At 43.0% G+C, this 13,348-nt stretch overlaps 1 protein-coding gene across 1 annotated transcript in view; it reads right to left on the minus strand.

Annotated features, from left to right (window-relative positions):
- LVRN (laeverin) overlaps positions 1 to 13,348 on the minus strand; it is a 188,877-nt gene that overhangs the window by 46,258 nt on the left and 129,271 nt on the right. The window contains exons 11-12 of the mRNA XM_068247159.1: positions 9,752 to 9,828; positions 6,151 to 6,287 (exon numbers count right to left, since the gene is read on the minus strand). Of these exons, the coding sequence (XP_068103260.1) occupies positions 6,151 to 6,287; positions 9,752 to 9,828 (214 nt within the window). The remainder of the gene's footprint in view (positions 1 to 6,150; positions 6,288 to 9,751; positions 9,829 to 13,348) is intronic.

Here is a 13,348-nt window from a genome sequence, read left to right on the forward strand (position 1 = left end):
GAATTTTAAAAGTAGATATCTGGTATTGTTTGACTAGTGTAATAGGTCTCAATAGCCCTGATTCAAAAAAATCATAGTAATTTTTATGTGCTCACACAAAGCACATACATTTTACTGGCATTTACGCATGTGCATTGTGTAACGAACTGGATTTGCTTTATGTCTACAAATTATGCTGTAACGATCGGTGTAACACAGAGAGGATCTGATTACCTGTGAACTGCAGTCTCACCAGGAATGCAGAATATACCCGATTATTGGTGATCTGCAGTATCACCGATAATCAGATATATCTACTAACCTCTGGACACCAGATAGAACAAGTGAGTGTTAGATGCAACAGTATACTTTGAGTACTACTCCAGAAGTATGTTCCTTCCTCTGGCCTAGACTCTCCAGGAGGAAGGAGCTAGGCTGAGGGGAGGAAGGACAGAGCGTGAGTGACACCCGAGAGGGAGGGTGTTACTAACAGGTCTGGGAACTGCCTCTAATAGTAAGGCCAGTTCTCGAGGTCGGCAAGCCAGGTCGTTAACACACAGACAGATAAGGTACAGATTCAGGAGGCAGATACGGAATCCAATAAACAGACAGGGTTTGGCAACGGAGTATCAGAATAGCACAGTACAGAATCAGGAGGCAAATACAGAGTCCAGGAACGAGCAGAGATTGGCAACAGGGTAACAGAAATAGCAAGGTACAGAATCAGAGTTCAGAGGGATGGTCAGACAGGCAGAAGGTCATAACAAGTAATACAGTTCAATATTCCTAATGCTAAGGTGTGCGTTCCTTGATCGTCAACACCTTTGGAAACTATGCTAGAACACAGATACAGACAAGGTCTGAGTGCTACCACGTAGTGATTGCAACGGCAGACAACCAGAGAATGACCAGCACCCAGTATATATAGCAAAGCGCTCTCCAGCGCCTCCCCTAAGTGCTGGACCAATGGCAGGTGGTGAAAATGTCAGCTGACCCGCCTGGTCAGCTGACCCTTTTCTGGCTGTCATATAAGCTCTGCCTCTCAGCGCGCGCGCGCGTCCTTCTGAACCTGTGTGAACTAGCAGTCCCAGCCACACCAGACATGTCTTGTAATGTGACCACTGATTCAGGCGCGGGAACCGCCGCCCCGCTCTCTAAGCGAGCAGCGGTTTCCCCGCGTCCAGCCGCAATGTCAGCTGCTTTGCCATGCGTACAATCTGCCGCATCCAACGCGGACTCCACCGCTCTGCCCATGCGGCATGCAGCGGTTTCTTCGCATTGTGCCGCCATGTTAGACGCGGAAACAACCGCCTCACTCTGAGCCCTTGCGGCGGCTTTTCCGCGTTTCCTCACATATGCATTATGCAATTAGCGTAACACCCATAATACTACTTTTTTGCACATGAGTATGTCAGGAACAGGCCCCGCGGCACACCTGCGTATACGGTTCCCTACTGCGGGTTTGACCAGATCGAGAGGGGGAGCAGCCTTAGTCGAGCTACCACAAGGCTGCGACCCCTAAAACACTTCTCACTGCCACCACTAGCTGCCGCTAGACACTTCCACTCTGCTGTCGAGTGATCGGCATGCAATCCGCGTTTTCGTATTCGGGTCAGCTTTGCGCTTTAGGCCGAATACGGGAACGCCACGCACACACACAGTACAATCATACAGTAGCAAGGCGCAATCAGGCACTGACTTTGTAATGCAAGTTACACTGCAGTCTCTTCTAGGCTATGAGCGTTAGCTTAGTACAGCAGAAGTCAAACTTATTAAATAATGATTTAATATTCCAGAAAAAAGTGGAACAATGCAGAAAATAATATATACAAAAGATTTAAAAACAAAGTAAAAGTTACAAAGATAAAAGTTACAACGATACACACGAGGCTATTTGCTTACCAAAATAAACAGGAATCAAGATAGAAGAACCTTGGACTTGGTTTTGTGGACGGACACAGTTCTGGTTGGATCAGGAGTCCACTTAGCTTGGACCAGGAGTCCACCTAGCTTCAGCTACCGTCAGGAGCGGACTGATTTTAGGTATCTACCCCTGCTTTTTATGCTGGGAGATTTGCTTTGAGGCTGCAAGCCCGTTTGGAAGGGGGGAACTAGTTTTAATTAAATTTCCAGACATAATTTAATTCCCAGAGCTCTAACTTCCACATGTAAAAGTGTATTATAGCATACACATCAAAAGACTTCCCTACTCCAGGTTACAGGTGACAAACACATTGGTGACAGTATTTCCTAGCAGATCAAAGGTAAGGATCTGACTGGCTATTGACTAATTAGCCATCTCCTTGTCAGAGGCTAGCAAATTCATTTAGCATTCCCTGCTCTTAAGTGTTTCCTAATTAGAAGCAGACAATGATAGCTCCCGTGCTGGATACTGAATATAGATTTAATTTACATTTACATAAGGTACTCCAGGAAGCCAGACTACCCTACATACACCTCTAAAAGATACACAGCAGATGAAAAATGAAGCAATATGTTCCTGTATTATCCCTAATATCATAACTAGCTGCTATCATGACAGTGTACATAACGTAAGATGACCTATTTGAGCAATGCCAATTTTGTAGCCTGCATAATCACTGGTAAAATGTATGTGAACTACTGTGCTGCCCATAATTATTCATACCCCTGGCAAATTGTGACTTAAAAGTTAGTTTTATTCAACCAGCAAGTAATTTTTTGACAGGAAATGACATAGGTGTCTTCCAAAAGATAAGAAGGCAATGTACAAGTGGCATTATTGTGGAGGAAAAACATTTCTCAGCCTTTATTTACATTTGAGCAAAAAGAGTCCAGTCCAAAATTATTCATAACCTTCACAAACTGTCACAGTCTGTGTGAAAATCCAAAGTTCTATACCATTCCAAATAGTCCAAGCGGTTCTAAAGCATCCTAATTACCCGGATTAATTGGGAGCAGCTGTTTTAATCAACTCAACAGGCGAAAAACAGCAGCTCTCTGCAGTTGGTTTGTGGACAGTTGTGGCTAAGACAAAGGAGTTTAGGAGAGGGCTACACGGCCATTTCTAAATGTTTTCAAGTTCCAGTGTTCCGCACTGTGGAAAATCTCAGAGGACATGGTTGGAAACCAAAAGGGACACTTGTGCTGGCCAGGAGGATAGTGAGAGAGGTGAAATAGAATCCAAGGATCACCACCAAGGCCATCCTGGTGAATCTGGGCTCTGCTGGTGGCAATGTCTCAAGGCAGACAATCCAACAGACACTGCACACTGCTGGCTTCCACAGATGTAGACAAAGGAGGACGCCACTTCTCCAGATAAGGCACACAAAAGCTTGCTTGGCCTTTGCTTGCAAATGCTCATCTGGACAAAAAAGAAGACTTCTTGTCTTCTGTGTTATGGTCAGCTGAAACAAAAATTGAATTGTTTCATCACAATGATGTTTCCTTCATTTGGTGTAAAAAAAGGAGATGCCTTCAACCCAAAGAACACCATCCCCACTGTGAAACATGGTGGTGAGAACCTATTGCTTTGGGGGTGTTTTTCAGCCAATGGACCAGGAAACAGCTCCAAGAGCAATACATGAGGATTCTGAACAACAACAGGCAGTCTGGAGAGAAACTTGGCCTTTGGCACCAGTGGACATTTCAACATGACAATGACCCAAAACACACAGCAAAAGTGGTGGTGAAGAAATGGTTAGCAGACAACAACATTAACGTTTTGGAGTGGCCCAGCAAGAGTCCTAACTTGAATCCAATTGAGACTCTGTGGAGGGAGCTAAAGATCAGGGTAATGGCAAGAAGACCCTCCAACCTGAAGGATGTGGAGCTCATTGCTAAAGATGAATGAGCAAAAATACCTGTGGAGACATGCAAAAAGCTGATTATAGGAAGCGTTTGATTGCTGTAATAGCCAATAAAGGCTTTTCTATTGATTATTAGGAAGGGTATGAATAATTTTGAACTGGACAATTTTTGCTCAGATGTAAATAAAAGCTGAGAAATGTTTTTCTCCACAATAATGCCTCTTGTACATCGTCTTATTATCATTTAGGAGACACCTATGTCATTGTCCGTCAAAAAATTACTTGTTGGTTGAATAAAAGTAACTTTAAAGCTAATGGGAGTCGTATTGTAAAAGAAAAAAAAACAGGTACTCACCTAAGGAGAGGTAGGGCTCTGGGTCCTAATGAGCCATCCCTCTCCTCTTCCCTCGTTATGGCGGCAGCTCCTCCTACATTCAAATCCCCCGCCGTGGGGGACTTTGGAAGCTTTTGGGAGCCGAGTCCCTCGGAAGACAGGCAGTTCCATACTGCTAACGTGACTGCGTGAGAGACGGCTCTCGTGCATGTGCAGTATGGAGCGGCCCGTTTTCAGGAGCACTCGGGTTCTCGAAGACTTTCCAAAGCCTCTTTCGGAAGCAGAGCGAGCAGTAGTTGACTAAATTAGTCAAATACTGCTCCTGGGGACAGCACTGCACTGATAAGAGGCGCCCTGGTGTAATAAAAGCATCTAAAAACAGTTTAAAAACGGGAAATAAATTTGAGGTGGCTTACCTCAGTGACGAAAAAATCTTTGTATTTTACAAAGGTTTTTATTAGTAGCACAGGCAACGCGTTTCGCGGGTCAGAGCCCGCTTCCTCAGGCCAATAACAGTGCCAAACTAAATGACAGATTCAGCAAAGGAAGGCTCCCTTTGCTGAATCTGTCATTTAGTTTGGCACTGTTATTGGCCTGAGGAAGCGGGCTCTGACCCGCGAAACGCGTTGCCTGTGCTACTAATAAAAACCTTTGTAAAATACAAAGATTTTTTCGTCACTGAGGTAAGCCACCTCCAATTTATTTCCCGTTTTTAAACTGTTTTTAGATGCTTTTATTACACCAGGGCGCCTCTTATACCCTTATTGTGCAATCATACCCCCTTACCTCACCCGTCTGAGGGGTGGGTACAGACCACACGTGGCTTAGACCACGGCGGATATCTGTCCCCTTTCTTTTACCAAGAAGAGCGACCGCATCCAGGTCCCTAGGGACCACCCCGAGTGGAGTCGGGTTTGTTGTCTCCACCTGCTTCCTGTGGTCGGTTGCCCCTCTGCAACCCACCTTTGTGAGTAGTGTCTTACTTTTATTACGTTCAATTGTTTTTGACATACTACACTATTGGGCTCCCACTTTTGTCTCCTGTATCTTTTCACTAGAGGGTGTTTTTGACACCCACATCCCACTAGCACTGCACTGAGGGCACCGGGAGAGGAGTGGGAAGGCTCTATAGGACCCAGAGTCTTCCCTCTCCATAGGTAAGGATCTGCCTTTTTTTATATAAACAGTTCCCATTGACTTTAAGTCAAAATTTGCCAGGGGTGTGAATAATTATGGGCAGCACTGTATGTGCACACATAAACGTTATTGGTCTTTTGACGGTCAGGGCTAATCTCTGGTAAGTTTTTCTGTCTTATGAGTGGTTGTAAGTCAATGAGATGACAATGAGATGACAATACAAGTTAAAGAGAAACTATAGTGAAAATAACATAATGAATAAAACTGCTTAATGTTTACAATATTATTTATAGATTATTTAGTCAGTGTTTGCCCGCTGTAAAATCTTTCCTCTCCCTGAAATGTATCACCAGTGGTGCCATTTTTAGTTCTGCCAGGTGATCTGTAAGGAATGTTTATTTACTGAGAGTTCTATGCAGAGATGGAGATACTGCTTGCTTGGCAGTTTGAAAAAGACATTATTTCCCACAATGCAGCGAGGTTCACAGAAAACTGTCAGGACCATGGTTATGACATCACACCGTGGGATGGGTTTCACCACAATATCAGCCGCACAGACCCCCGATTATCTATTCAAGAAAAGGTTAAGATTTCCCATGGGAAAGGGGGTATCGGCTACTGAAGTTCAATCCTTGATTATAGATCCTCTTTAAAGCAGGATTATACAAAATTTGCATGGAAAATAGTCCAATCGAATGAAGCCACGGTGGGATTTGATTAGCACAAATGTGTAAAAAAGGTGCATAATTCATCACGAACCCAGAATTATTTGCATCTCATTGAGATGTTCCCTAGTTATAGGTAATAACTAGTTCCTTCTCTAGTTATGGGTTAGTTCTACCTTTGTCTTTTCATTGTTTCAGTGTTATAGTGAATCTCTTGTAATTGCTGGTGAGTGATCCTAAGCATTACCTCTGCTGCTTCTCCAAGTTGTTTTGCAATATTGTTCACGTTTTTCTCATCATAATTCACTCTGTAGTACCCAGTAACATTAATATTTAACACAATCCAGTCGTTTTCAGATGCAGCCATCATCTCTGGGAAAAATTCTGGAAAGAAGAAAATAAGACTACATTTTGAATGATAAAATTCATTTTTAGTTTTAATGAAGATCGTGTTACTTTTTTTTAGTGATTGCAACAGTTTCAAAGGAAAGTATAAGTTTGCACCTTTCCAGCAAAAAAATATTCTTGATGATGGTTTGGATTGTAATTCTTAAAGATGACCTGAACTGAGTAAAATTATTTAAGATAAACACAAGAGGTAACTTCAAATGAACATTACATAGTCACCTTGCCATCAGTTCCTCTCAGAGGCTCAACATTTTCTTCTGACAACAATCCCTTCCAGTTCTGACAACATTTTGTCAGAACTGAAATATATCAGTTGCTGTCAGTTATATATCAGTTGCCATCGGTTATAGCTGAGAGGACAACTGATGTGCCAGGCAATGTCCATGTTTCCCTATGGCTCAAGTGGGCGATGTTATAGTTTAACAGTGTGATGACTAGAAAGCTATTATGGGGTAATGGCCATTTTCAAAATGGAGGACAGAGAATTCCCTTGATCACAGAGGACAAACAGGACGCGGGAGAGGAGAAAGAGATTGAGGAGTAGACTACATGGGAGGTAAGTATGACTTGTGTATGTTTATTTTGACTTTTAATTTTAATTTTTCATTTTCAGTTCAGGTTTTCTTTAAAAATGCCACGTTGGATTTCACAGTGTCCACAGAATACCAAAAGTCTTTTTTTAGTTTATATGGTTTAATAAATCAGTGTTTTAAATGGTACCCACTACGTGGAGCTTTCTTTATCTTATATAATGAAGTCTTCTATGGTAATAAATGAATGGTGCATGGCAGAAAATTACTACACTACTATGTCTGATGTAAATGTCCTAAGATATTGTATTCAGGGTCGGACTGGGACACTGGCGGACCACCAAAGAAATTTAAACCTGGGGCCCACACATCCCATGATTGCGGTGAAAAAAGGGGGTGGCCATGCACCGGAAGGTGGGCGTGGTCATGATGTATTATGGACAGGGCCAAATGTACATGATCTTAGCAGCATTGTAATTCAGAGACACTGCTGCCCAGAAAAACTTTGCATAGAGTCCCCTCCTTCAATATAAAGTAATGTCCTACTTTGCAGAGGTTGCAACCTCATCGGGGCCCTTGGGCCAAAGGGGCCCCGAAGGGCCCTCCCTCAACTACAGTATTACCTCTCTATTGGTCCTGTGCTCACAATAATCACTTCTATAGATACTTTGAACAGTGGTAATCATTAACAAACTGTTCCCCATCCCCTTCTTGCACCTCTGACACTGTAGTTGCCATTGGCAGGTTTTGGTGCGTCGTATCAATTGTTATGTATAGAGTGCTTGGGGGGCCCCATTGTAAAATTTGCATCGAGGCCCACAGCTCCTCAGCTACACCACTGCTCTCAGCATGAGGGATTACAGCACTGAGAAGAGAATTTTTGTGCTGCAGGCAGCAATTGGAGCTCTGTTAGACAAGGAGGGGGGCCCACCAGAGACCTGGAGGCGGGGCCCACCGAGGGAAAAAACTGTACTACTGTGGCCCAGTCCGACCCTGATTGTATTGAAGATTGTACTGGAAAGAGACTTCCTCCAGCAGTGAACTTCAGTTAACGTTATTGATATTGTTATTTGTGCCGATTAAGGACTCATTTTGTTAATCAACCTAGTGGTATCTACAGACAACCCAGCACCATAGTAAATATGTTCAAATGTCCATTTATCAGGACAACATCACCCAAATTAAAAGCTCTCAATCATACATAATAAAGTGAGTAACCAGCAACATTTTGAGGGGATATGTCCTTCTTTCTCAAGCCTTTCACTTAATCTATACATCCCATTGCTTGAGCTATCTACACCAGGGGTCCCCAAACGTTTTGGGTCGAGGGCCGGGTCAACATACTTCAGACTGCTGTGGGGCCGGAGTATACATAAAATGATGTAGAAGTCTTTGCGGGCCAGACAATGAACCATACCCAGGTGACAACCTGCAGTGGACAGCAGTGTCACTTGATGTGGAATTTGATTGAAAATCAGTGAATAACTGCTTTCTGGCTTCCATGTGGATGTGTGGTACCAGCACTTCTATTCTATATGCAGACCACCAATATTTAAAGATGTAGCTGACCGTATCTATAAGTAATACATTTTGTGTGTGTGTGGGGGGGGGGGGAGGGGGGCTGTCCCGCGGGCCTTAGTTTGAGGACCACTGATCTATACAGTGAGGTGCAAACAAGAGCCAATCAATTCAAAGAAGTGAGGCTGTGCCGACCAACAGAAGGGGCCCCCACATACTGACTATCAACACAAGGCAGACCAGAAACAAGTGCTGGTAATAGTGGGGAACTATGAGATGTAAAAATCTCATCCATCTGCTAGAGACACTAATCTCCACCAACTGCAACAGACTGTACCAAAAACAATGATCAATCCAGGTCTGAAAGGGCTTAGTTAGACTGCAGAGACCAGATGGCAGGTACCAGAGTCGAGCAGACCTGATGGGGAACCTAGCAAACTAGACAGCAACCAATCACAGCAAGATGCCATATGGATAGCGACCAAACAGCCACGGACCAGCTGCAATTATAAACAATGATCTCCGATCTATGTAAAATAATGTTACGTTTATATAGTTTATACCAGAACTTACAGGACTTCAGGGCTGATTCACAAAGTTTTTCTGTTGAATTAACTCACGTTACTTATTAACTTACAATTAATCGCTCTTAAATAACTTAACTCATGATTTATCCCTCCTTATCTGTTTATCTTATGAATTATCACTGCTTAATTGTTTATCTCATAGATTAGATCTCCTTGCAGTTAAGGTGAAAAATAAGTAATGCTGGGAATACACAATGAGATTTTCTGTCAGATCGATTATTTCCGACAGGTCCGATGTGATTTCTGAGCAATTTTCAGATCAATTTTCCATTCAATTCTATGAAAAATGTATTGGGAATCAGATCTGACCTGTTGGAAATAATCCATCTGACAGTAAATCTGACAGAAAATATAATCGTGTATTCCCAATATAAGATTTGTGAATCATTGTCCATTGTCTTAATCTTATGATTTATAAATGCAAGATATTTGTTTTTATGTGTATGGCCAAATGCATCTACTAAAAAAAAAAAAAACTTTGCTAACAACCTGAAAAATTCAGGAGGAAGTTCAATTGGCAGATTCTGAAAAAATCAAAAACGATTTCAGGTGGGACATGATTTTAATTACGGCAAAACATTTTATCACATCGTGTATGGGTAAATCTAATTCTTGTTTTTAACTCTGTTAATTATAGTTCATAATCTCTGCATATTTTAGCCCTTAAATAAGATGAAATTTCTATCCTACTGTAGGACGTGATGGGGGCTTGTAAAAAGTTTGGACATTTTATTTGGTTCTCTTTTGAATTGAATGGGTATTTTGCTTTTGCAAAAGACATAAGGAAGTGACCATAATTACTTACTTGTCTTGGCGTCTAACCAGACTGTTGGTTGCTCTACCCCATTTTTCATCCAAAAAATGGGAATAATCCAAGTATCACTGTAGGAAAGAAGACATCACTATAAATAGGTCTAGATTAAATACACACATCAAATACAGCATTAGTCACATCGGCAATGGACCTAATTTATTACAGATCTCCAGGACTTAAAAACACAACAGAACATTTGTCACCAGCAAGCCTGGTCTAGATCCATTAGAAATCATTTGCTGTCAAGTGTTTGCAGCCATTCCTGGGTCACAATGGATTATAGTGATGGTCGCTGCAAGGATACTAAATTAGCACTTGAGAAATTGCAAGAAATTGCAGTCAAATACATTGTGAACTTTGTTTTCATTAACTGAGGGCAGGTTTCTAGTATTACGTATGTTCTCTAGTCTAGAGGTCTCCTGCTCTGGGGTAAACCAGGCCAAGTGTGCCTGAATATTGTATATTGTAAGCCTGTATATTACGTGTATGGTATACTACCTAACATCATTATCTGTATCAAACTATGACAGGTACAAACTACAGAGGGTCAACAACACAGCAGAGGAGATCATTGGGGCCCCCACTGCTGACTTAACCTTCTCAACTCCTCCAGACTGTGATCCAAGGCCACCAGGATAGCAAAGGAACCCTCCCACCCTAGCAACTGCTACCTCAATCTACTCTATTCAGGTCTATGCAGGTCCATCTTCAGAAGGACATCCAGACACAAGAACACTTATTTCCTGCAAGCTTTTCAGCTTCTCAACTTAAGCTTCCCCCATCACCCTACTTCAATAGTCCTCCCATCTGTGTATGTGTGTCCATGTTGTTTCTAAGTAGCCATGTATAGTTACTCTTGAGACATTGTCTGTCAACTTGCATTGTTACGAAGCCTGTCTGTGTAAAAAAAAAATCCCATGTATGAACCCTTTGTACTTGGCTAATAAGTCCAATTGATTCTGGTAAATGGGAGACCTTAAAAATGTGTACCAAGAAAAGCAGAAAGCTTAGGGAATCATATGTAAAATTCTGTGGCACACCTATTTGAACTCTAAAAACTATGCAGAAAACATGCAAAACACAATTTATGCTTGTTGTAGAAAATATAAAACGTAACTTTTAATGAGCAATTAAAACTTCTGGTACAGCCTGCATTGCTTATGTGGTTTACTTGACATGTGAGATAGGAGGTAAAAATATCTCAGAACAAGCTATTAGGATTGATATAGCCTCAGTATTAGCAGGATGTCTGCTCCTTTAAATCACATAAAAATGAATTCATATTTATACACACCACCACCCTCCACCTAGCTGGACATTTCACCCCTATAACCACTGGAAGCTTAATCAGAGGACAATCAAAGTTCAGTAGTGCAAAACATACAAAGCATACAGTTAAAATGCATTCATATTAGCAATGTAGCATAGCCTCACAGCCGTATATACAAGCCTGTTGCTTGTACTCATGTTGAGTGACTGGACCTGCTGCTGAATATTGACCAACTGTAAACACATCTTAAAGAGACTCTAACAAAATTTTCAGCCTTAGTTCTTCTATCCTATAAGTTCCTTTGCCTGTTCTAATGTGCTCTGGTTTACTGCAGCCTTTCCTAATTGCACAGTGGCTGTGTTATCTCTGTTATATGATCTAATCTGTTTTCTTCTGTCGGCTCTGTCAGGCTAGGCTGGAATGTGTGGAATGTGCAGGGCTGCTTGTGATTGGATAGAAGCGATACACACCGTCTGCAGGCCCCCTGCAGGCTCTGTATGACTCACGCACTCTGCTTATGTGAGCCTATCACAAGCTGGTTAGTTTGTTTGTAAACACTGCCTAAAACTGTTAATTACAAGCCAGGATTGCAGCAGAGAGTGGCAGAAACAGCACAGAGGGGCCCAGGAGAACATAATGAATAGAATGGTATGCTTTTTGCTATAAAAAGTTTAGAGTACAGATTCTCTTTAAGGGGCCCATACACCTAACGATTTTCCCGCCGATATACAACAGATTCGATCACTGTGATCGAATCTATTGTGAAATCGTTGCGCAAATGCTGACAGAATGATCGATTTCCGTCCGAAATCAATCGTTCCTGTAGATTCCCGTCGATCCATCCGTGCGGAAGATTTTGCTCGATTGCTGGCGGGTCGGGAGTGCGTCGATAGTGGCGTTTGAATGCCCGATGACCGACGCTAGCGGCAATACATTACCTGTTCCGCCGGCGCGTGTCCCCGCTAGCTGTCTTCTTCTCCGCGCTGGGCTCCGAGTCCGGCTGGCATCACTGAACTTCCTGTCCTGGCAGGAAATATAAACAGTAGAGCGCCCTCTACTGTTCCCCAGACAGGAAGTTCAGTGAAGCCAGCCGGACTCGGAGCCCAGCGTATAGAAGGAGAAAGCGGGGACACACGCCGGTGGAACAGGTAATGTATAGCTGGCGGGGGGGGGGGGCAGCGGCAGCTTCACAGATGGTGAATCGATTTCATGCTGAAATCGATTCACAATCTGTTTGCAGTAGAGGCAGCCATATGATCCCACTCTGATCAGATTCGATCAGAGAGGGATCTATCTGTTGGTCGATCTGGTGGCAAATCGACCAGTGTATGGCTACCTTAACTGTAATGGATAAGCACGTGATCTAATCAATGGTTACACTGTTGTTGTTTTTTTTGTTTAACGGGCACACATTTCACTTGCTAGAAGATTCTTCACACAGATGGTCCTGACCAGCCACCTGAGATTAGAACCTTCTAGTAGGTCAACAAGGATCTCGGCAGAGACGGCCCTGACTAGCCACCTAAGATGAGAACCTGCTAGCCTGTCATCAAGGCTTTAGTGTGCCCATTAAACAAGCGTGTGTTTGGCTGCCCCGATGTGCCGGAGCATTTCAACCAGGGTTCCACTGCATTTTTAACAGGGTTATAAAACCTTTTCAGGGGTTATGCTGAATTTTTGATACTTCTGTGGGCGAAATAGTAACACTTCCTCATTTTCGTGGGACAAAATAGTCCCAGTCCCACTGCTCCACTGATGCGACCCGCGGATTGATCTAATCACCAAGCTCTGCTATTGGACAGCTTAGGTGCCCATAAGCGTTTGACTAGTTGGCTGCAAGTGAGTGAGTGGCAAGCGTGGGGTAATTGTTACAGTTCTTATGTGAGAAAATTGCTGTACTGTGGGGTAATTCCTATTTGGGGGAATTGCTGCACTATGGGGTAATTGTTACATTTCATATGGGGTGATTTGTTGCATTTTATATGGGGGAGGAAACTGCTATACAGTGGGGTAATACAGTGCCACGGAATATGTTGACGCTCTATAAGTTAATAATAATAATAACTGTTGTCATTCTTAAAGGATACGTCCAGGCAGATTAGAAAAATCAAAAAACACTTACCTGGGGCTTCCTCCAGCCCCTGGCAGCCATCCTGTGCCCTCGTCGACTTCCGGGCCGGCTTTTTGTGTGCTCCACCACACGGGTCACATGGTCTGGCTGACGTCATCAACATTGTACTGTGCAGGCAGTACAGTCCTGATGACGTCGGCCAGACCACATGACCCGCACGGTGGAGCGCACAAGAAGACGACCCCAA

The sequence above is a fragment of the Hyperolius riggenbachi genome, chromosome 1, assembly GCF_040937935.1.
Source record: "Hyperolius riggenbachi isolate aHypRig1 chromosome 1, aHypRig1.pri, whole genome shotgun sequence".
Classification (NCBI taxonomy): domain Eukaryota; kingdom Metazoa; phylum Chordata; class Amphibia; order Anura; family Hyperoliidae; genus Hyperolius; species Hyperolius riggenbachi.